Source organism: Trichechus manatus, unplaced genomic scaffold (genome assembly GCF_000243295.1).
Source record: "Trichechus manatus latirostris isolate Lorelei unplaced genomic scaffold, TriManLat1.0 scaffold00144, whole genome shotgun sequence".
Classification (NCBI taxonomy): domain Eukaryota; kingdom Metazoa; phylum Chordata; class Mammalia; order Sirenia; family Trichechidae; genus Trichechus; species Trichechus manatus.
The window spans coordinates 1,478,535-1,501,773 of NW_004444080.1; the positions used below are offsets into that span (position 1 = coordinate 1,478,535).

The window sequence follows — 23,239 nt, forward strand, 5'->3', positions numbered from 1 at the left end:
GCCAGGCACCATCTAGTTCTTCTGTTCTCAGTCTGAATAAGTCTCTGGTTTATGTGGCCCTTTCTGTCTCTTGGGCTAACACTTTCCTTGTGTCTTTGGTGTTATTCATTCTCCTTTGCTCCAGGTGGGTTGGGACCAACTGATGCATCTTAGATGGCTGCTCACTAGCTTTTAAGACCCCAGATGCCACTCACCAAAGTGGGATGCAGAACATTTTCTTAATAAACTTTATTATCTCTTGGCCCACTTTAAACAAAAGACACCTGTGTAAAGATTCCTTATCGTTAAGAGTATATTTCCTTTACATTCTGACTTTTCAGCAGAGATAGAAAGCTTCCTCAGTTAATAATGAATAAGGGGAGAAATGGCAGGCATTTGTCAAGAAGTCTGAACTGTTTCTACTGAAAAACAGCTAGGCAGTTAATGTGTTCCAGAGGATCAGCTTAATCTAGCGAAAACTGAATTTCAGAACTTCAAGAGCTTCTCTTTTGGTGTATTATATTCTTTTTCCTGACTTGATTATGGAGAAAAGGTAAATTTGATTTTTCCTTGAGTCCCATGGTAGCTAACTCAGGGAGCTCAACAGCAAGACCATTCCAACTCATAGTGATCACAGCAGAGTAAAACTGGCCCATAGGGTTTCCAAGGAGCAGCTGGTAGATTCAAACTACTGACCTTTTGGTTAGCAGCTGTAGCTCTTAAGCACTGTACCACCAGGGCTCCAAATTCTGATCTAATGCTCGTTGATGCAGCTGAGTAAATAATGGGCCTAAAGACAGGCCTCTGCAAAGAAAAGCTTTAAACTGATTCTACTGTTAAAAGCAATAGCGGCAAAGGATTTTAGCTTTTAGACATTTTACTCTGGTCAAAAGTTTTACTAGAAATTTATCTGCTACACAGACAAACAAGCTGACAGTTTTAAGTGTGGTTCGTGGGAACTCAAATACGTCATAAGTCTGGTACTACCTGTATTGTCGATTCAGCCTTGTCTCACCCATCCTGAATAAACAGTGCCTCATGAGAGAAAAAGAGATATTCTATACACACACGGAACCAGAGGCTCCATTGGCAGCAGGGCACATCAAGAGGCACAGGCTCTGCAGGCAAGGCAGATCCAACCAGAGAGAAGGTAGTTGGTGTGTTGCTGGAGTCCAGACCTTTTTTTTAATTAAAATTTTATTTTTATTTTTTGCCTCATTGCTAATTTTATTTATTTTTTTTACTGTTGTAATTAAATGAAGCTTACATTTCAAGTGAGTCTCCCATACAAAATTTTTATACATAGTTACGAGACCCTAATTGCTCAACCCATTCTGCAACAGCACACTCCTCCTTTCCACCCGATTCCCCATGAACAGTCAACCAGCTCCTAACTCTCTCTGCCTTCCCATCTCACCTCTGGACAGAAGCTGCCCCTTTGGTCTCTTGTATCTACTTGACTAAGAGGCACACTCTTCACGAGTATCACTTTATATCCCACAGTCAGTCCAATCCCTGTCTGAAGAGTGGGCCTCAGAAATTGTTTTGGTTCTGGGCTGATAGGTAGTCCAGGGGCCATGCTTTCCGGGACACCTCAGTCTCAGTCAGACCATTAAGTCTGGTCTTCTTACTAGAATTTGAGTTCTGCATCCCATCCTTCTACTGCTCCATCAGGGACCCTCTGTTGTGTTCCCTGTCAGGACATTCATTGGTGGTAGCCAGGCACCATCTAGTTCTTCTGGCCTCAGGCTGATGAAGTCTCTGGTTTATGTGGCCCATTCTGTGTCTTGGGCTAATACTTTCCTTGTGTCTTTGGTGTTCGTTCTCCTTTATTCCAAGTGGTTGGGACCAACTGATGCATCTTAGATGGCCTCTAGCAAGCTTTTAAGACCCCAGATGCCACTCACCAAAGTAGGATGCAGAACATTTTCTTAATAAGCTTTGTTATGCCAATTGACTTAGATGCCGGACCTTTCTTAACATTCTCACCTCTTAATAATCTCCAGCTCTAAGTACCGTTTATCTCATGAAAACAGAGATAAACATAGATATTTGCACAATCACGCGGGATAACTGGAGCATCTGGTTAGAAAAAGGAGATTTTCAGCCTGTGGGTTTTGCTGTGTTCAGCACACAAGTCGCGAGGGCCACATTTCCTACTGTGCTGCAGGGCGTCTCCCCTGCCGCCACCGAAACTCCGCAACCTCTAACGAGACGGGGACGGAATTTTCCCAGAGAGGGCTCTTTAAGCGGCAGAACGCAGCGCCGCACCGCGCGCATGTGCACTGGCTGCTGGACGGTGTGCAGGCAGGTTCAAGGCGCTGAGATTCGGCCTCTTTGGGGTACAGCCGATTCCACCAGGGTCGGCCGCTTACTCTGCCTTTCCGCAGGGTCTCAGCGGCCCTGTGCGAGGACCGAGGCTTCAGAGCTGCTGAGTGGGAGCCAGCGTCTCTTCTTCTTCCTGCTCTGGCGGGGGCTTTGTCGTAGCGGATCGGACCACGGGGTGCCCCTCATGGCGGGGCAGCGGGTGGAGGTCGACGGCGGGATCATGGAAGGGGTGAGTGCCGAGCTCGAAGCAAAGCGGGTTGAAGCCCAGGCTGGGGAGGAGAGCTTTGACTTTTGCTGTTCTTATTTCTCCCGCCCCTACCCTTTGCAGGGCGGCCAGATCCTGAGGGTCTCTACCGCCTTGAGCTGTCTCCTGGGCCTCCCCTTGCGAGTGCAGAAGATCAGAGCTGGCCGCAGCACGCCCGGCCTGAGGTAGATTGGGCGGCCGGGCCCCAGGGCTGGGGAATCGGGGACTCAGCCGGGGGCTGGAGGATCAGGGACTCGGCCTCAGGCTTGGAGGGGCTCGGCCCTCGAGCCTATTTTTCTAGCCCCGGGACGTTCTACCTGGGCGGTTAGCGGTGGCCTGGGTTGTGCTTTTTTGAAAGCATTAAAGGCTGAGTTTAGAAATAAGCCCGAGCTTTCCCTACTTGGCTCAAGTGGTCTCGTTTGCCTAAAGAGTTACCTTTTAATATGTTTCTCCGTCTAATCGGGCATTCCACGTACCCGGAAAGCACTGATCAGCGAGGAAGACACATCAGGACAGAACTATCTGTATGGCACAGGAAAATCCATTTTCTAACCAGTGCATCCCCTGGTGTGCTCATTTTGGAATCATAGAATAGGAAAGGACATTAAGATAAGTAATTTCTTCATTCAGACCTCCAGTTAGCTGTCAATAAGATCAGAATTATCTGTTGTGGAGAGGGAAACACCTTGACACTTGCCCTTCATTTTGCGTCTGCCTGGGAACCTGGGTGTGCCATTAAATAAACTTCACGTATATGCGCCTATTAACAGATAACCTGGGTCGAAGCCAATCTGATTCCTTCTTATTCTGTCTATACGTTGCATTTTAACAGACCAGCTACCCCTAGTCTTTTTTTTTTAACCCACAAGGAGCTATTGATAAGTGCACACATTAACAATCCAATTCTCCAGTCGGAAAATCCAGTTCATTAAGGCTGTTTTAGGTACCATCGATTATTCGGTGAAGTGCAAGTGAGGCTAGTGACTCTTAGGGTAGTTTTAATAGTTTTCTTCTTTCACCCACTTCTAATAGCTAAAATAACTGGTCTGGAATGAAAGAATCCTTAAAATAATGCCTACTAGCAGGTAGTCTAGGTGCATAAAAACACAAAAGGAAGCTCTTAAACTGAAGATGTGGTGCGTCCTGTGGGAGGTTAGACATTGCTTTTTTCTTGCCATTGCAGTTTTATAAATGTACCATAAAATGTGGGGATATAGGCAGTTGAATGCACACGTTTTGATGCAGTATTATGACCTGAAGGCCTCAACATTTATCTGGACTGGAAATGATCCGAGATTTGTGTGACGGGCAACTGGAGGGGGCAGAAATTGGCTCAACAGAGATAACCTTTACACCAGAGAAGATCAGAGGTGGAATCCACACAGCAGATACCAAGACAGCAGGGTATGTGTCACATTCCATTTAAGTATGGCCTTTGGAGTTGGACCTGGGTTCAAATCCAGATTCTGCCACTTACTTGTGCCTCATTTTCTACTCTTAAAACTGAGATAAAATGCTTACCTTTCAGGTTTGGAGATAATGTAAAGTTTTGGGGACCTAAGTGCTCATTAATTACTATATCTGGAATTTTCTCAAATGTGTAATGTGGTGTATAGTATATTGATTTCTTTACATATTGTAATATTTAAAAACACAATGTCTGAAACTAAGTTTTCATATGGAGTAGTTACAGCAGTTTTTATGTAGTAGCAAATTTAGTTCTTAGGTTATAGCTAACTATGAACCATCTTCTACTTATTTTTACTGTCTTTTAATAAGTACTTATGCAAGCCTAAGGAGCCCTAGTGGTGCAGTGGTGAAGCGCTTGGCAGTTCCTCGGGAGAAAGATGTGGCAGTCAGCTTCCGTAAAAGATTACAGCCTTGGAAACCCTATGAGGCAGTGCTTCTCTGTCCTATAGGGTTGCTATGAATCAGAAGTGACTCAACTGCAGTGGCTTTTTTGGTTTATGCAACCCTACTGAGAAATTTTTAGATATGATCCTAATCTTTTTTCCCATTGGGAAATGATACTTAACAATTAAATTGGACCTGTATCATTTTCAAGTTTCCCTCCATTTATTAACAAAATTTTTGTATTGCTTTACTATGGCATTTGGCTGCTTGCTATTTTAAATAGCATCCTTTTCCAAAATCCTATCTATTTACTAGGAAATTTGATAAAATAAGAAATGATACTGTAAGCTTGGTGCCAGTTTGTTTCAGAAATGACTGTTTTAATGAATTAGGATTTTTTTAGTTTAAGAAAATGTTGAGTGATAATTGAGATTTGCATTATGATGTAAATAGACTTCTAAGAAGTGGGACGTGCTCCTAGGCCAAGGGAGAACTTTCCTACAGGAATTAAAGAATTTTGAGGTATCTTTATAGTCGGTATTATTTAGAGCATTCTCCTGTGCAAAATGGAAAAAGTTATAGATAGCAAACTGTCTAGAAATTAATTAAAGCAGAATCTTAGAATTTTGGAGCTGCAAAAAGGAAAGTAAAACCCGTTGCTGTCGAGTTGCGATTCATAGCGACCCCATAGGACAGAGTAGAGCTGCCCCATAGCATTTCTAAGGAGTGTCTGGTGGATTTGAACCGCTGAGCTTTTGATTAGCACTCGAATGCTTTAACCACTGGGCCATCAGGACTCCACAGAAGGGAAAATGGAAGCCATATATATTCCAACCCTGCTCCCATTTTGTGACAAGGAAATCACGTCCCCATGGAGTTAAGTGATTTACCCAGTCATAGAGTCAGAATTAGAATTCAGGCCTCCTGACTCTTAATCCACTAGAGTGTATGGGAAATGAGTTTTAAATTGATAATCCAACTCTATTCAGGAGATTAAAACAAATAGAATCCTAGGAAGAAAACATCTTATTTATTAACATTCTAACATTGTTATCTCTACTTATTACCGTACCATGTGTTTTCTCAAAAGAATTTCCTTTATCTTTGCAATTCCTTACTTTCCTAAAATTAAGATTTTCTTTACTATTCTTAGAATGTAGGTTTTTCGGAAGGAAAATCTTTTAAATCAGTGCTTTAGAGTTGTTTAAAGGAACCCTTTAAATATTAGGAGGGAATAAACAATGAGAGTACAATAGTTAAAACCTATGATATTATAGTAAATTGAACATTTCCAAGTCTCTTTCATTTGCTCGTACGCTGAACTCCTTGAGAACAGGAATTATATCTCATACATTTGTCTCTTACCATGCCTAACACATTGCACAGTGAGTAAGTACTTACTGAATTAATGAAGTTCTTTATCAGTGATAGAGACTTCCCAATTCAGTACTTGGGCATCACTGTCATAGAGAAGTTATGTAAAGGTCCACTTTTCAGTATGTAGAGATTTATGTCAACTAATTTCAGGCTTATTTCAAACTACAGTCTATTTATGAATATGATTGCTTTCCCTTGACTTTGGAGAAGGGGAGATAACAGCATATTTAGAAAATCTGGCCAAATATTCTCATTTTTAAAGATACTTCATGTTCTTCACTCTTTCTCATGATGTTTCACATTATTTGATTATAAGGCCCAAACAAGCTAGTAAAGCAAGCCTTTTTTCATGTGAAATGTTCAAGTATCAATTCTTATAAAATCTTATTTAAAATGTTGTCTTCTATTTTATCATGTACTCCATAATGCTAGGAACTATATCTTATTTAACTTGATATCTAGAACAAGGCCATGTACCTGATAGAGACTCATATATAATCAACTGAATATTTCTTGACCTGGACTGTTTTGAATACATTTCATAAACTGCTACTTTCAAGAATCTTTTTATAAAAACACTGTGAAGAGGTGTGATTTTTAAGTAATTAATTGATTTTTTACTTCTTTGTAATATGAAGCATCAGAAGCTACCCAAGGTCATACAGCTAAGAAGTGTTTAGGCTGGGATTTAGACCTAGGTTTGCTTATCATTTATAGCTGGTTCTTTATACTGTGCAATACTGCATTTCTTTAAGATTCAGGATTTTATTATTCAGATACTGAAGTGTCTTTAAACTTAAAGGCATGAACCTGCTTTCTCAGTTTTCTATGCTTCAGCTGATGGTTATGTGTAGTGCTATAGCTTCCTTTATTAACCTGAGACCAGACTTTAAAAAGAAAATGTGCTAAACCTGTTCTGCCTTCTCCTTAGGAGTGTATGCCTCTTGATGCAGGTCTCAATGCCCTGTGTTCTCTTTGCTGCTTCTCCATCAGAACTTCGTTTAAAAGGTGGAACTAATGCTGAGATGGCACCACAGATCGATTACACAGTGATGGTAAGGACGTTTTTTGCTGTTGACCAACTAAGATTATGTCATATATTCTTCTGCGTCTCCATTCTCTATTTAACTATGTTCTGTTATTTTATTTTATTTTTTTTGTATATTCCTGCTTATTTCTTTGTTGTGTCCAGTTCTGTTGCAGTAGAGGGTAGGGATTATGTTTACTTTAGATTTTGTGTTTTATCTTAAAACATTGTTAAAAATCTTAATAGTAGTCATTATATACATTGTAGGGGAAAAAACCCTCAAAAGAAGAATCAGATACTATGTTTTGCCTATAGATTTGAAAAATGATAAAACTCAATGTTGGTATGCTCAGATACAACTAGTGGAAGGGAAAAGTGGCATAATCATTTTTTTCTCCAGTTTTATTGAGGTGTAATTATTTATAGTAAGATTCATCCTTTTTAGTGTACAGTTTTATGAGTTTTAACAAACAGGAACAGTCCTGAAACCACCACCAGTCATTATAGAACAGTTCCATTGCTCCAAAAAGTTCCCCCATGCTCCTTTGTAGTCAGTTCTGCCCCTAGCCCCTGGCATCCACTGATCTGTTTTCTGTCATAGTTTTACCTTTTTTTCCAGAATGTCATTTAAATGGAGTAATACTATATGTAGCCTTTTGAGTCTGGTTTCTTTCACTTACCATAATGCATTTGTGGTGTATCCACGTTGCGTATGTCTAAAGTTCATTCCTTTTTATCACTGAGTAGTGTTCTATTGCATATATATACCAGTGTGTTTATCCAGTCATCTGTTGAAGAACATTTGGGTTGTTTTTAGTTTGGGGTAATTATGAATAAAGTCACTATAACATTTACGTATAGGTTTTTGTGTGAACATAAGTTTTCATTTCTCTTCGGTAAATACCTAGGAGTAGTATTACCAGGTTGTTATACTGAGTGTATGTCTGACTTTATGAGAAACTACCAAACTGTTTTCCAAAGTGACTGTATCATTTTGTATTTTCACCATCAGTGTATGAGAGTTCCAGCTGGTCTGCATCCTCCCCAACACTTGATATTTTAGATTTTAATTTTTTTGCTATTCTAGTAAGTGGTATAATCTCATTAAAGTTAGTTTAACAGAATGTATAATGAGACTTAAAGTCAGTCTCTCTTTAAGTTTAACAGAATGTACATGAGACTTAAAGTCTTACAAAATGCAGCAAAGTTAAACGTCAAAAGTATTTGAACAGAACATTGTATAATAATGGAAGCTTGGGCAATGGCTAAGTAAATTATGATAGCATGTCATGTAGTAACTCAAGTATTGTTTAGGAAGAATTTTAGGATGTTGGGAAAATGCTTATGTTTATAATGTTAAATGGAAAAAGTAAGGATAAAACATGTATATGCAGTGAGATTTCAACTGTTTAAAAAAGTTGAGAAGGCGAGAATGCTTTTCACTAACATCCTTTAATTTCTTAGAATGTTATATTGAAAAGGGTAGGAAATATTGGCCTCTGGAGTAAAATAACCACAGAGATCAAGAATCATAAGTTCTGAGATATATGTGTGTGTATATATATATATTTTATTAGACAGACTTGTGTAGCTTTGATAATTAGATGTTACGCTTTTAATTTTCGCTATATATCATTTATTTCATTTGAAAAATGCAGCTAGCCTAGAAATTTTTTACATTACTGTTTATCAGTAGTGCCTAATGCCTAGCTCAGTGCAGGGCACTTTTGCTTAATAAATACATTAGTTATAAGTGTACTTATTGTTGAACATTGGTGGTTAAAAGAACTGTAAACTGATTTTTCAGGTGTTCAAGCCAATTGTTGAAAAATTTGGTTTCACATTTAATTGTGACATTAAAATGAGGTAAGTTGCTTATTTCTTAGCCCTTTTGATCCATTGCTTATATTGAAAGTAGTGGAAAAGTTAGACCTTAGAAAACTGTCATTCTGGAATTCACTTCATACATTACATTTCTGGTAGAAAATAATTGTACTTTGTGGTTTAAAAATAATAAGCAGCAGGGGCATGGGGACCTGAAAGCAACTAGACATGTTATTTATTTGTTTCTTGGGAGAAATATTTCTCAAGGGACTTTCCACACTGAGGCTCCTTTGTATCTGGTGTAATGGGTGCCGCAGCACAGGTGAATGCTCACTATATGCAGATAACTGGACTAGGTACTCTGGGGTCATAAAAAAGAAGTCTCTTTTTCTTCTGCTCTTCCATAATGCTGTCAGAATTATTTCCCCAAGAAACACATTGAACATTCAGATGATTTCTCTTTAAGCCTTCCCTTAAAGAGACAAGGCCATATTTCTTGGCACATGACATTTAAATGCCTTGCAGTCTTGCCCCAGGTTATCTTTCTGGCTTCATTCTCTCTCTCCTCCTTTCAACATACCGTATATTGTAACAACATAATTGCTTACTGCTCCTTAAACTTACTTTGTGCCTCAGACTTTCAAGTCTTTGTTCATGTTATTTCTTGCTGTTCCCCTAAAAATTGTAAATCCTACCATATTTTTTAAAAATGAAACTCTGATTTCTCGTGTGGAACTGTCCATGAACATGCTTCAGTCAGAATTCCTATTTGTGCCTCTGTTGTAGTCCTTCTTAACAGCCTGACTTCTATTCTAGGAGATGGTATGTTGAGCCATCTCCTTATTAGATGGTGAGCTAATTGGGGATAGGAGCACTGTCAGACATCTTTGTGCTCCCACCATCTTTTGTAGAATAAATGCCACTAAATATTTCAGTTAAAGTTTTGTTTGTGTTCTGTTACTTAAATATCTTTCAGGTGTTTACTGAGTACCTGCTCTGTGCCAGCCATTGTTTTTGGCCCTGAGAATGTAGCTGGGAACAAAATATACGACGTTCATGCTGTCATGGAATGTGTGTTACAAAACAGTGCTGTTAAATAGTGTGTTCTGAGATGAAAATAGGTTCCATATCTGTGCTCTCCAGCACTGGTAGTCACTAGCCACATGTGGCTTTTGAGCTCTTGAAGTGTGGCTTGTGCAATTTAAAATTGTGAACTTTAAATTTTATTGAATTTTAATTAAATAGTCATGTATCTTGAGGCTACCATATTAGACAGTACAGTTCTTTTAAAATATTTTATGTTTGGATATCATTTGTATGTTGTTTTTTTTTTTTTGTAAATATTGAGCTTTGTTTTTGTCATGCAATTAATTTACATGAGTATTTGCCATATTTTTATAGGGGCTACTACCCAAAAGGGGGCGGTGAAGTGATTATTCGAATGTCACCAGTTAAACAATTGAACCCAATAAGTTTAACTGACCGTGGCTCTGTGACTAAGATATATGGAAGATCTTTTGTTGCTGGTGTTTTGCCATTTAAAGTAAGTTGTCTACATGTTCTATGTCTTGATAAACATTATGTCATCTATATTTTAAAATTATTGAGAAAACTTATTTTTTAATAAATTTTTTCCTAAGTTTTCTTGAAAATCAATATTCTCTCTGCTCTTGAAATTCCAGTTTTTAAATAATGTATATAATGTTATCTTATGCATCTTTGAAAATAATTGTCAAAGTAAGCAGTTATTAATTTATTTTACTCTGTTTTCAATCTTGCCAAAATAGGTAGCAAAAGATATGGCAGCGGCAGCAGTGAGGTGCATCAGAAAGGAGATCAGGGATCTGTATGTTAACATCCAGCCGGTTCAGGAATCTAAGGACCAAGCCTTTGGCAATGGAAATGGGATAATGTGAGATAATATACTAACGTTTTCCTAGACGCTGGTTCAGAGCTCTGAAATAATTCTGTTTACATTAAAAGATTTGTGGTGGTTTTTGTTTTTTTTTAAGATTTCTAGCTTTAAGACGACGCATTTTTAAAGGGCATTCCTGCCTAAAACAACAATATGATGAATTAAGATGATTATCTTATTCTTAATTTTTTCTGAGGGTACTTTGACTATTAATGCATTGTAAGGACCTTTTGGTTTATATACTAAACTTAAATACTTAAGCTAATCAGAAGTTAGACTTTGAAGCTGATCCTAAAGGAACTATCTCCAGTACCTTTCATGTACCTCAGAATGAAAATCAGTTCACAAATAAATATTAAATATGGCAAGTATCTATTTAGAAATGAGAGTATAACTCTTATATTCATTCAATTAGGAATTACTGATCTAAGTGTTATAAAAATTCTTAAATTGTTGTTTTTGAAGTAAAAAGTATCCTTTGTGGATATTTAAATTTTAAAGCTTTTTATTGAGAAGTCTCTATTAAAGGATTTAAAGCAGTCTCTGCATAAAGGCCTTGTCATTTAAGGTCTTTTCAGTACTGTATGCCTGTGAAATGACGCCACTTAATGCTGATGACCTGGGGACCATTCTTACCTGTGAGCGCATTAGAATCTAATGTGACTTCTCCTTGTCAGTAGTGCCAGAGGGTACTGTTGTCATGATTAAGGCTGAAGGAGAATGTTAATCATACCATTCTCCGTATAAAGAATTTTACTTTTGCTACATACTAGGCAGATCTAATTCTGCCTGTTTAGCAGTCACTGTTCTCCTGTTTCATCTTTGCCTGTAATTTTTAGAATATATTGATGGCATAGATTGTAATATTTTTTTGTTTCTCCGTATAGCATTATTGCTGAGACATCGACTGGCTGTTTGTTTGCTGGATCATCACTTGGTAAACGAGGTATAGATAACTGAAGGGGATCTGCGGTGACGAATGCCACTGTAAAATTTTTTAATTATCTGTCAGGATTAGAATTTTATAGAATGATTGCAAGTGAAAAGGATACAGTAAAGTGATTCTGTTTTAGAAGCAGTTAAACTTTGAATTGTTTTCTCAGCTTTGTACTTTGAAAAACTTCAAATCTATAGAAAAGCTAAAAGAATATTATGGCCAATATCTATATACTCTTCTCCTAGATTCACTAGTAGTGAGCATTTAGATACATGTGTGTTTCTGAACCATTTCAATGTAAGTTGCACTTAACATGCCTCACCCCTAAATACTTGAGCATGTATCTCCAAAGAACAATACCTAGATAATCACAATAGTGTTTTTATACCCGAAGAATTTATCTGTTATATTCAGACATACCAGACACCTGACATACCCTGTTGTCTCCGAAATATTCTCTAGAGCAATATGGGATATGTGTGTTTATAGACACACACGTATAGATACTTATATACAAGTATATACACACATACATACATATTATATATATGTATATATATAAAGTCCCTTGGTGGCATAAATGGTTGGACTACTAAGCCACAAGGTAAGCAGTTTGAACCCACCCAGAGGCATCTCGGAAGACAGCCTGGCAATCTGCTTCTGAAAGGTCAGACTTGAAAACCCTGTGGAGCAGTTCTACTCTGTACACGTGGAGTTGTCATGAGTCAGAATCAACTCGACAGCAATCAACGACATATATATGTTAGGATTAGAATTTTATAGAATGATGGAAAATTAAAAGCATACAGTAAAGTGATTCTGTTTTAGAAGCAGTTAAAGTTTCAGTCATTCTCTCAGCTTTATACTTTGAAAAACTTCCAATTTATATAAAAGTTGAAAGAATATATATATGTATATATAGGTCTATGGATCAAGGATCCACTAAGGAGCAAACACTGCATTTGGCTGACCTATCTGTTCAGTCTCCTTTAATACAGAATTGTCCCTTCACCTTTTTTTTTTCCCCTTTCATGACATTGACTTAGGAAGAATCCAGGCCCGTTTTCTTATAGAATTTGCCACAATTTGGATATTTCTGTTTGTCTCATAATTAGATATATTCAGGTCAAACATTTTTAGTAAGAATATTGCATAGGAGATTTTGTGTACATTTCTTTTCATCCCATTCCAAACCAAACCAAACTCGTTGCCTTCCAGTCTATTCTGACTCATAGCAACCCTGTATGACAGAGTAGAACTGCCCCATAGGGTTTCCAAGGAGCTGACTGGTGGGTTTGAACTGCCGACCTTTTGGTTAGCAGCTGAGCGTTTAACCACCGTGTCACCCAGCCTCCATTGCATCCCATTAGGAGCACATAATGTCGGTTTGTCCTTTATTGGTGATGGTGAGTGTGGTCACTTTGTTAAGGTGGTATCCTCCAGATTGTCTGCTGAAAAGTAATAAGGTTGCAGGATAATACTTTGAGACCATGTGAATATCCTGTTCCCGTACAACTTTTCACCCAATGGTTTTGGCATCTATTGATGATTCTTCCTTGTACCAGTTATTATACTGGTGATTTCAAAATATTGACTAGTTTATTTTTGTGAAAGAGAAGTTAGTTTGTTTTGGTAAGATTTGGTATATTAGGGAGAGGAGATACCTATATGCATCTGTTTGTTAATATTTACTTTCATCAGCCAGTTTCTTTCTTAAACTTCTAGTTTGTTTGTGTGGCAGTAGATGGCTTTATTCCTACTTTGTAGTGTGTTTAAAAGATACTTATCCTAGCTATGTTGTTTAACCACATTATCACTACTGAGTTTAAAAAATCAAGAAATCTAAATCTGCTCAGTTGGTAGATCTATAATATTAGTTGGACATCATATCCAATCAATGTAACAGAATAAATAAAGTCAGTATTTCCAACTGATCTGACATAAATGAATTCTACCCAAAACTGTGCTGTTCAAAGTGTGGTTGGCAGACAGGCAGCATATCAGTAACATCTTGGAGTCTGTAAGAAATAAAAATTCTTGGATTCCATCCCAGACCTGTCAGATTAGAATCTCTGGTAATGGGATCCAGGAATCTATGTTTTAATAAGTTTTCCCGGTACTTAGACACACTGAAGTTTGAGAAGTTGTGATGTAAAATATATATTTAGCATATACTAATTAGATGTTAGTTAGATGCAGTGAGGAATGAGGGAAGACTTAACCACTGCACACAGTATATACAACAGTCCTGAGAAGGCAAAGATAATCCAAATACAAATTAAAGAATAGGAATAAACATGTTGCAAGTAATAAGAATTTGGCAGGTATTTGGAAGAATGTGAGATCGGTTTGTTTGTGTTTTCCTTGAGTACCACAATGTGGCAGGTACTGTGTAGTAGGGATTCAGAAGTAAAGATGCCTTTCCTGCTTCCTGGCTTAGTCTGGCAGAGGAGACAGACGAGTGCTGTGATAATGATATCCCCAAGGTGCCATAGGAACAAAGGAAGAGCAGGTAACCCTGCTTTGGGGGCTGATTGGCCTCAAATCTGGCCCCTACTATTCAGTGATCTTTAAATGGGTTCTGTGAAGAAGAAAGCCAAATAGAAAAATGAGAACTAAGGAGGAAGGACAAAGGAAAGTATTGGGCATAAAAGAGTGTTCTGTGTTGATGAGTGTAGGGTCTGTGGGGGGGAGTGGAGAGAGATGAGGTTAGAGAAGAAGGCAGAGGCCAGATTTTGAAGCTTTATATGACATACAGAAGGGTTTGGATTTCATCCTGAAAACACTGAGTATAAAGGACTTTAGGGAGTAATGTCAGATCTTTGGAAAGGTAATTTTGATAGCCATGAAGAGGATTAGCAGAAAGCCATACTGGAGGCAAGAAGACAGGTGAGTGCCTACACCAAGAAATGCAGTGACTAGGGCTAGAAAAATGAGTACTGACTTAAGGGTGTTTAGGAGGGTCAGTAGACAATTTAGTGGCCAGTTGGTTATGGGAAGTGAGAGAGGCAGTGTCAAGAATGAACTTCTAGATTTCTAGCTTGGGTGACTATGTAAATGGTAATACTGTTTACAACTTGTGACTATAAAAGGTAGAGTTAAGTTTGCCAGGTTAGATGATAATTTGGGGCATATTGCATTGACATTGTAAAGGGACCGTTACTCTGTTATCAGCAATGCATGGAATTAACTTTGTTGACCAACCCTGAAAATACTTCTTTTCTGACATCCTGTCAACATTTTTTTTCTCATTTTGTCATATGAGACAGCTTTTATTTTGAAGTTTTGTTTGGACACACTTGTATTTGTTTTTAGACATATAGTGGTAGGAGAGAATAGAGAATAGAGCAACATAATCATTCAGATTGACTGACTCCTGCTGATGCCCTCCCCCGTTTCCTAAGAAAGGCACATCTGTCAAATGAGATGGCATTAGCAAATGCAAAGGCAACCTGGGTCTTCTCTCTTAATCTATGTAGTCTGTATAATAAGAATCTCAGAGAAAATTTCATGGCCCCAATTATACAGATCCACTTTCATTTGTAATTTGAATTAACTAGAAAATCACCAGACCCTGAATACTAATGCCTAAGAGGTATTACCAGAAGCAGCATTGACTGATTGTCAGTGCTACCGTATGTGGTAGAAACAATAAGATGTAACTAGTCATGTTTTTGTTGTTGTCTCAGTTACTAAAACTATTACGATTTTTGTTTCCTTATCTGTTGGAGTGAGAGGATTAGCTTGGAAAATCACTGAAATCCTTCCAGCTATAACATTCTTTGGTCCTGTAAGAAAGAAGTTGTTTTTATTTTGTCTAAGAGAATCTTGCCTTTTAGATGGAGGCAGCATACCATGATAGCGGACGAAACTGAGAGTGGGAGGACCTGAGTTTGAGTCCTAGGTACAGCTGGGTGGAGCTGCTCTCCTGCACGGTGACTCTGGGTTTTCCTTGTCTGAAAAATGAGATTAGACCATGATCTACTTGTAAGAATCCTTCCAACTTTATGTGGTTGCAATGTAGACAGAATGTATTTTGTCTTTACATTGTTCAGTATTTGAGTATTCTTTGATTATACTTGTCTTTCAGTCAGGTGTGCTCTTTACAATGGGAGCAAAACAATTTGCTAAGATGAATTATCCCTATGATTAATCAACCCCTCTTTCCTACGTATGGGAAAGTACCAGGTTTATAGTAAGTGCTCTCCTTCCCTCCTTCAGTATATGTGGCCATTCATGGCATGTTTCTGATGTCCTAAAATAAGGCCTTTGGCTTTCTCTGTATTCAGTCTGATAACGTTTTATTGTTTTGTCCTTTTAGTAAGCTGGAAGTCACCCAAATCATTGAATATTCATTTTAATTTGTTACATTATAAACCATTAAAATTGAGGCCTTTTTTTTTTTTTTTTTAGAAACATCCAAAATATCAGAAGATTATTGTCAGTTAGTTCGAAAAGCAGTAAGATTTCAGAAGACATTAGGATTTTGATCTTTTGTTTAGAACATAATACTAAGAAGCAGAATTCTCATGTTTACTTCATTCTGTTCAACTGCCACAGACTGCTAGTAGTGGCTGGTAATAATGTAGATCTAGTCATACCATTATTCACTGTCACGGTGGCTGGGTAGGAGGGAATGTGCCTGGCTCTGGGAAATACTTTGCCACTTAGTAGAAATAGCTTTGTGTGTCTCCTCCTCTCTAGTAGTACAAAGCCAAGAATTCTTTTCCTTCTCCTCTACATCTTCCATCCAAATTTTAGCCATCCTTCAAGGCCTTGCTTAATCCTTCATGTGCCATGAAACCTTCTCAAATTATTCTAGAACCTAGGATCTTTTCCTTTTTGAACTCCTCCTGTAGTTTATACTATAGAGCTTAGCACTTAATTTCATCTAATTCTCTAATATATGGCACTTTTTTTTATGCCTCTTGTAGCAGATGAACCAGTTTCTATCTCTTCGCATGGTACACACAGTGGTTTGCTCCATAGTCACTTATTATTAACGGTTTATTATATACCACTTTTGGTAATAGAGGCTTTATAAAAATTATCTGTAACTTCTCTAACAACTTTGCAACATAGGCATTATCTCCATCTTCTGGATGGAAACTAAAGAGGCTAAGTAGTTTACCTAAGGAGCCAAGTTTTATACCACATGTTCCACAGCTTTTCTTTCAGTCATGTAAATACTTGAATGATTGATGTTGGAAAGGTAGCAAATTTATTATCTTAGTATAATGACTGCTGGTAAAGTAGAGGGTCAGTGAAAAAGAGGAAGACTGTCAACGAGATGGATTGACACAATGGCTGCAACAGTGGGCTCAAACATAGCAACAATTGTGAGGATGGTGCAGGACTGGGCAGTGTTTTGTTCTGTTGTACATGTGGTCACTTGAGTCAGAACTGACTTGACAGCATCTAACAACACCAGTCATGACTGCAGTAAGGAAAAATAGAGTTAAAAGTTTGAAATTTCTACTTTTCTGGGGAGTTTTTTCAAGGCAATACATATAATAAAGAGAATTTCCAAATACCAGATAGAAGTAAAATTAACCACATTCATTTTCAGTTATCACCAAGGACTTCTTTTAGCCTAAAGTAAATAGCTTAAAAGAATCATTTGACATTCCACTACCTCTGATAGACTTATTCTGTACTCAACATTTTACCAAACATTAGAAGTATCTGTGGATAAGTAGGAGGTAGGGCATAGAGATATATATTCTGACTTATATTCAAAAGAAGGCAATACTTGTTCAAATCTTAAAAGAAGAAACTTTAAAATATTTGATCTGAGAATTTTTATCTGCTCTTTCTTAGATTAAATTTAGTTAATTCCCCATTTTTGTTTTTGTTTTAAATCATTTAATTCTGATGGTATTGCCTGAAGACTAATTATAACATGTATAAATCACAAGTTTTAAATTTTGAAATGAAGTATACCATTTTAGCATCATAACTTAGTTGTAAACTGCCTTTATAATTACTACTTTTTAAACAAGGCCAAAGCAGCCAGGTTTTTTCCTTTACTGTTGTGTATAAAGATTTAAAGTATTTGCATATGCCACACTCTCAGAAGATTAAATTAACTGAAGATCTTATCCTAAAGGGGTGCATTGGGTGAGTTCAGAGGCCTAGAAATTTTATAGCCATGCTAACTGGGATGTATTCATTAAACTTTTGTCCTTTAGTAATTAATTTAGGTTTCTTTACATTGGTCCCATCCTAGGTGTAAATGCCGACAAGGTTGGAATTGAAGCTGCTGAAATGCTATTAGCAAATCTTAGACATGGTGGTGCTGTGGATGAGTATCTGCAAGATCAGGTAATGGCACATGTCGGATAAATACCCTCCAGTTTATTAGATTTGAATGTTTGGTAATTAGATTGAATATCGATTTTAATCATTGACTTTCAGACACTAATTAGCAAGTTCTAGTTCAATCAGTTTTTAAAGTTTTCTGGAATTAATATTCCTCAGATTTCAGTCCTCATCTGACTTGGCCTGTGTACAGCATTCACCACAGTTGAAACACTTAAAGCACTTTCTTCACTTGGTTTCTGAAGCTCTGTTATCTTCCTATCTCCCTGTCCACATGTTCTTAATATCCTTTGTTGTTTTTTTGGTTTTCTTTTTTCCATCTTCTCAATTTCTAAATTTTGGAGCGCCCATGGGCTCAGGCTCATACCTGTTTTCTTTACACTTTACAAATTTTTTGTCTTTACAGTTGATACTTTTTTCTTTTCACTCCCTTGGTTTTTTGTCCAGTGTCATAGCTTTAGCTTAAGTACCATATGTATGTTTACAACTCCCAAATCTATATCACTAGCCCAGATCTTTCTCCTGAGCTCCATACTTATATATCTCCCACGCCTACTCACTGTCTCCATGTGGATGTGTCATAGACCTCTCGGGCTGAACTATCCAATCACATTGAGAATTGCTATTGAATATTTACAGTAAGATCTTTTTTGTGTTCCACTGTCTTAATAGGTTTTCCTTTCTACCATATTTTTCTCTCCTTACTCTCAAGTCAGCAGAGTCTGCATTTAGAAATGTACCCCTCAAGATTTCTTGACCAGTCTCTTAAGACAGTTTCTCTTTATTTCTAGTCTCTTTCTTCTTGCCCAGGTCAACTCTACACTCCCAGTAATTCTGTATTAGTCATTTCATTTACTGGTACTTGTTAAAATGTAGTTTTAGAGAATGGAAGAAGCTTACATCTTAGATACACCAGCTTGCAGAGATTGTTGGCTGATTAAATCCATTAACTTTCAACTCCATATTTTACTTTAAATACTTATTTTAAAAATATATATATTGAAAACTGCTACTAAGTGTTTCTGTATCACACTGCAGACTTTGAGTAACATGGATTTTCTGTCATCTCGGGGCTTCTGGAAACCTAAAGAAATAGAAATTATTTTTTAGCTGTTTTGCTTTCTAGTTGTATTTTCATTATGGACTGCAATAGGATTGTAACTTCAAATATTAATAAGTATGTGAAATTTTTCTTCTTTGTTCTTTTTTCCATAGCTCATCATTTTCATGGCATTAGCCAATGGAGTTTCCAGAATAAAAACAGGACCAGTTACACTCCATACGCAAACGGCTATACATTTTGCTGAACAACTAGCAAAAGTAAGTATTTCATCAGAAAGTGTAATTGATTTTTATGTTAGCCAATTTTGGGTCAAATTTGAATAATCAGAAAATGTAATAGTAATCAAAATTGCTATCACTGAGCACTTCCTTACGTGGCAGGCACTAGGCAAACTCAGCAGTTTACCTGAATTATCTTGCTCAGCATAATCATTATAGGTGGCTATTTACTATTATCCCCATTTTACGTATGAGTAAACTGAAGGATACAGATGATAAATTGCTCAAGGCCACATAGTTCCTTAGTGGCAGAGCTGGGCTTGGAGCAGACCCAGGAAAGTGCATTTCAAAGCCTGTGCTCTGTAGTCACTGTACAGAACTGACTTACAGAGTCAGTAAAGATGTTTTGATGGGAACTGTGAAATCAAATCCCAAGGGATTTATAGTTGGCTATAAACCTAAATATTTATATAAAATTTTAAATGTTTTATTTTCTTCTGATTCTATTGGTAGAATGCACAGAATATTTACTAAAATTCCAACATCGATCAGTCCTTTTAAATTTAGAAGAGTAGATTTTAAATTTTTTGTTAAAAAGGATTTAACACTGTATGAGCTTATATTTATACCTTTCCAACAGGATTCTTAATTTTTAAAAAATGATTAACATATATATGTTCAACACAAAACTAATGTAATTTCTTTATAGAAAATTTGGAAAATAGAGGGAAAAACCCATGCATAAATCCCCCTTACCAGCAAAACAACTGTTAACATTTATATATTTTCCTCCTTTCTTGAAATTGTTTCTCTTTGCCTTTTTTACAGTTAATGCATATAGCTCGTTCTTGCCTTTTTCAGTAACATGAAGCATATTTCCATTTTGCTAGTCTTCATAATGCAACTTTATAAAGTAATTTTATAATATGAAGTTTATAATGCAAAATTTTATAAGGGAAGATGCTTACCTTAAGCTTGTTTTAAATGCACACTATTTAAAAAAATTAAGCATTACAGAAATGTATCGAGCAAAAAGCAACTGTTGCCCCAGTTCCAATAGTTTGCATGATTCTTAATAATATAGCTGATCTTGTTTTGTTAGTAGAAAGCATAGAAGGTTTCATTTAAATTGTAGGAAAAGGCTGATGGAAATTGAAGGCAGATTGTATTTGAGGTCAGGAGATAGTGAATGCCACTTTATTTTTTTATTATTCTACTTACCATGTTATATTTGTAGATATTACGTGTTTATCTCCCTTGCAGGCTGTGATCTGCTTGATAGCAGGTACTAAGTTTTATTCATTGTAGTCTTCACTTTCTGCAGTACTTTGCATTTAGTAGACACTCATGTTATTTGAAGTGACTATATAGTGGAAAGCTCTGAACTGGGATTTAGGAGCTCTAGTTTCTTGTTCAGCTTTGTTACATATTAACTGGGTAATTGGGGGTAAGCTGCTTCATCTTTCTGTGCCTCACTGCAGATAATTCATCTGTAAAATCAGAGACTCAAGCTAGATAGTCCCTTAAGATTCCTTCCAATTCTACATTTTTTTAGTTTTAAGTAGGTTTATATATAGGATAGAAATGATTTCTCTAACTGTTATCTGTGTTTCATATTTACATAATGCTTGTAATTTTATACATACACATACACTATATAAATAATTTGGCTATCTAGCTCTGAAGTCAATGTTTAGTCATTCAGTAAGAATTTTAAACGACTACTGTGTGTCAGTACACTGCCACATGATACTGAAACTGAATGTATGCTTGAAATTCCCTTTGCCACAAACTCAGTCACCTATTCAGTTGTTTTGATTTTAATTCAGTTTTGTTAAAATGAACACATTTGGTTTAAAAAAAAAAAAAAATTGTGTTCCCAGAATACATTGATAGAGATCAAATATCTCAAAGCCAATCTTCAATGAGTTAAGCCAATAAGGATGAAGGAAGGTGTTAATCAGCCCCCAGTCCCATCCTTCTCTGAGTGGGATCTTTCTGAATAGTATATTTAGGGGATTAAATTGGCAAGAAAAAAATCAGTTCCATTTTTTTAGGGGGTAAAGATTGGAGATGCATTATAGTCAACAGTTGAATCTTTAAATTTGATAATTTCCCAGGCTATACTCTGGGAAATTCTGATTCAGTGAATATGGAGTGGGGCCCAGGCATATATATTTTGAATAAACTCTACAAGTATATGTACCTCTGGAAAAAAAAACATGGTTCTAGAATAAAATCTTTTATTTTACTCTGTTGAATTTCTCGTAAATCATTTGATCTTCGTGTCTCTGTAGCTTCTTCAGCAACATGGGTTTGATGTTAACTACCTGCCTACTTAAGCAGGAGTTACAGGACTTTTCCCTTAGCTCTCTTCATATTATTTATATGCTAACTACCTTCTGGTTTCAGGCTAAATTTACTGTGAAGAAATCAGAAGATGAGGAAGATGCCACTAAAGACACTTACATTATTGAGTGCCAAGGAATTGGGATGACAAATCCAAATGTATAGGGTATTTGCCTTTTAAAGGATACCTCAATGATGTATTGCACTAATTCATTTCATAAATACTACCAAATGATGTATAAGAAGTAATTTACTGGAGATGAAGTATTCTAGGTTTGCTGAGAAAATTTCATCAAATTCACCTCTTTGAATATCTCCTGAGATGCGGACAATGAAATGTAAAGTTGTTGGATATGTATGATAGTAATTTCAATGTAAATGTAATAAAATATTCTTTTTACCTGAAGGAAGTTTGCTTTTCGTTTTTTATATCATGAAGTAAGTCAGGGTGTAGCTTTGATCTGTAATTTGTATATAGTTCTAACCACTCTACTGAAATTTCATCTAAGTATAATGAGACAACTTTATACAAATATATTTACTATGTCAACAATAACATTTAATAAGCATTGTCTTATATGTACCTTCTGCCTACTTGGCATTTGGTAGATAGTTATTGAATTTGAATTTGTTGAGTATGTCTTGAATATCAAACAAAACAGGGTTGCAGAATTTTAACCCCAGTAGATTTGGCCAGATTCAGCCCCAGATATGTTTTTGTTTGGATTGTGATATTAAAAAATAATTGAGTGCCTTCAGAAGGGAATGTGATTTTCATCACTCTTTACTACCTTACACTCAGTCTGCTTCCACATTTAGATTACTTTCTGATCCCTGTAGGCAGCTGAGGTTGTGACTCAAACTGATTGGGTGTATCAGCTAAATATGCCATACTGTAATATAGTGAGGAATTCATTAAAATTTGGGTCTGTCCTTAGAAAAAGAGATAACAAGTGAGCATCTCATTATTTTAAATATACCTAAATGTCTAAGACTGGATAACATACACTCCAAATTTGAAATTAAATAATTTTTTAAACATGTATAGAAAAGAAAAGTTACCAGAAGATAATAGGAAAAAGTTATCTCGATTTCAACATGCACAAGATGGATTCTGGAAACTGTCAAATATTTCTGTAAGTGACTTTGAAGATGGACTGATGTGGAATTTAAAATTTGGCTCTCCCACTTAAAAGACATGTGGCCGTAAAACCAAAAACCAAACCCATTGCTGTCAAGTTGATTCTGACTCATAGCAACCCTATAAGACAGAGTAGAATGTCCCCATAGGGTTTCCAAGGAGCAGCTGGTGGATTCGAACTGCCAGCCTTTTGGTTAACAGCCAAGCTCTTAACCACTGCGCCACCAGGGCTCCATGTAGCCTTACACGTGTTCATTAATTTGAATTTTATTTACTCATCAATAAAACGGGTTGTGAACTCTACTTTGTAGGATTGCTGTGAAGATTAATAATACATATACACATAAGGACAAATACTGAATAACCTCATTTATATAAAAGACAAGAACATATAGAGACCAAAGTTTATTTGTGGTCACCAGGGGCGGAAGGGAGGGGGAGAGGAAACTTTTGGTTTACGGTGATGGAAAAATCACATTGATTAAGGGTAGAGTTGCATAGTCGATTAATGTAATTACTGTCAATAAGCTGTGTTGTTAGATTCCGACTCATAGCGACCCTATGTACCACAGAACTAAACACTACCCAATCCTGCACCATCCTCAACAATCGTTATACTTGAGCCCATTGTTGCAACCACTGTGTCAATCCATCTCTTTGAG

The 23,239-nt window shown here is 36.8% G+C and overlaps 1 protein-coding gene across 3 annotated transcripts; it reads left to right on the forward strand.

Moving 5' to 3' along the window:
• Positions 1-2,272: 2,272 nt before the first annotated feature.
• RTCA (RNA 3'-terminal phosphate cyclase) lies at positions 2,273-22,532 on the forward strand. Of its 3 annotated transcripts, XM_004385719.2 has the most exons (11): positions 2,273-2,536; positions 2,636-2,736; positions 3,812-3,955; positions 6,714-6,837; positions 8,617-8,675; positions 10,035-10,176; positions 10,421-10,545; positions 11,436-11,494; positions 17,715-17,809; positions 19,022-19,126; positions 21,500-22,532. In XM_004385719.2, the coding sequence occupies exons 1-11, from the start codon at positions 2,492-2,494 to the stop codon at positions 21,599-21,601; spliced, it is 1,101 nt and encodes a 366-aa protein (XP_004385776.1). In that variant the 5' UTR covers positions 2,273-2,491; the 3' UTR covers positions 21,602-22,532. The 3 variants fall into 3 exon arrangements, with proteins under 3 accessions (XP_004385776.1, XP_023595758.1, XP_023595759.1); XM_023739990.1 differs by lacking the exon at positions 2,273-2,536 and having other exon boundaries at positions 3,735-3,955; positions 21,500-22,531; XM_023739991.1 differs by lacking the exon at positions 2,273-2,536 and having other exon boundaries at positions 2,642-2,736; positions 3,797-3,955; positions 21,500-22,531.
• Positions 22,533-23,239: the final 707 nt, after the last annotated feature.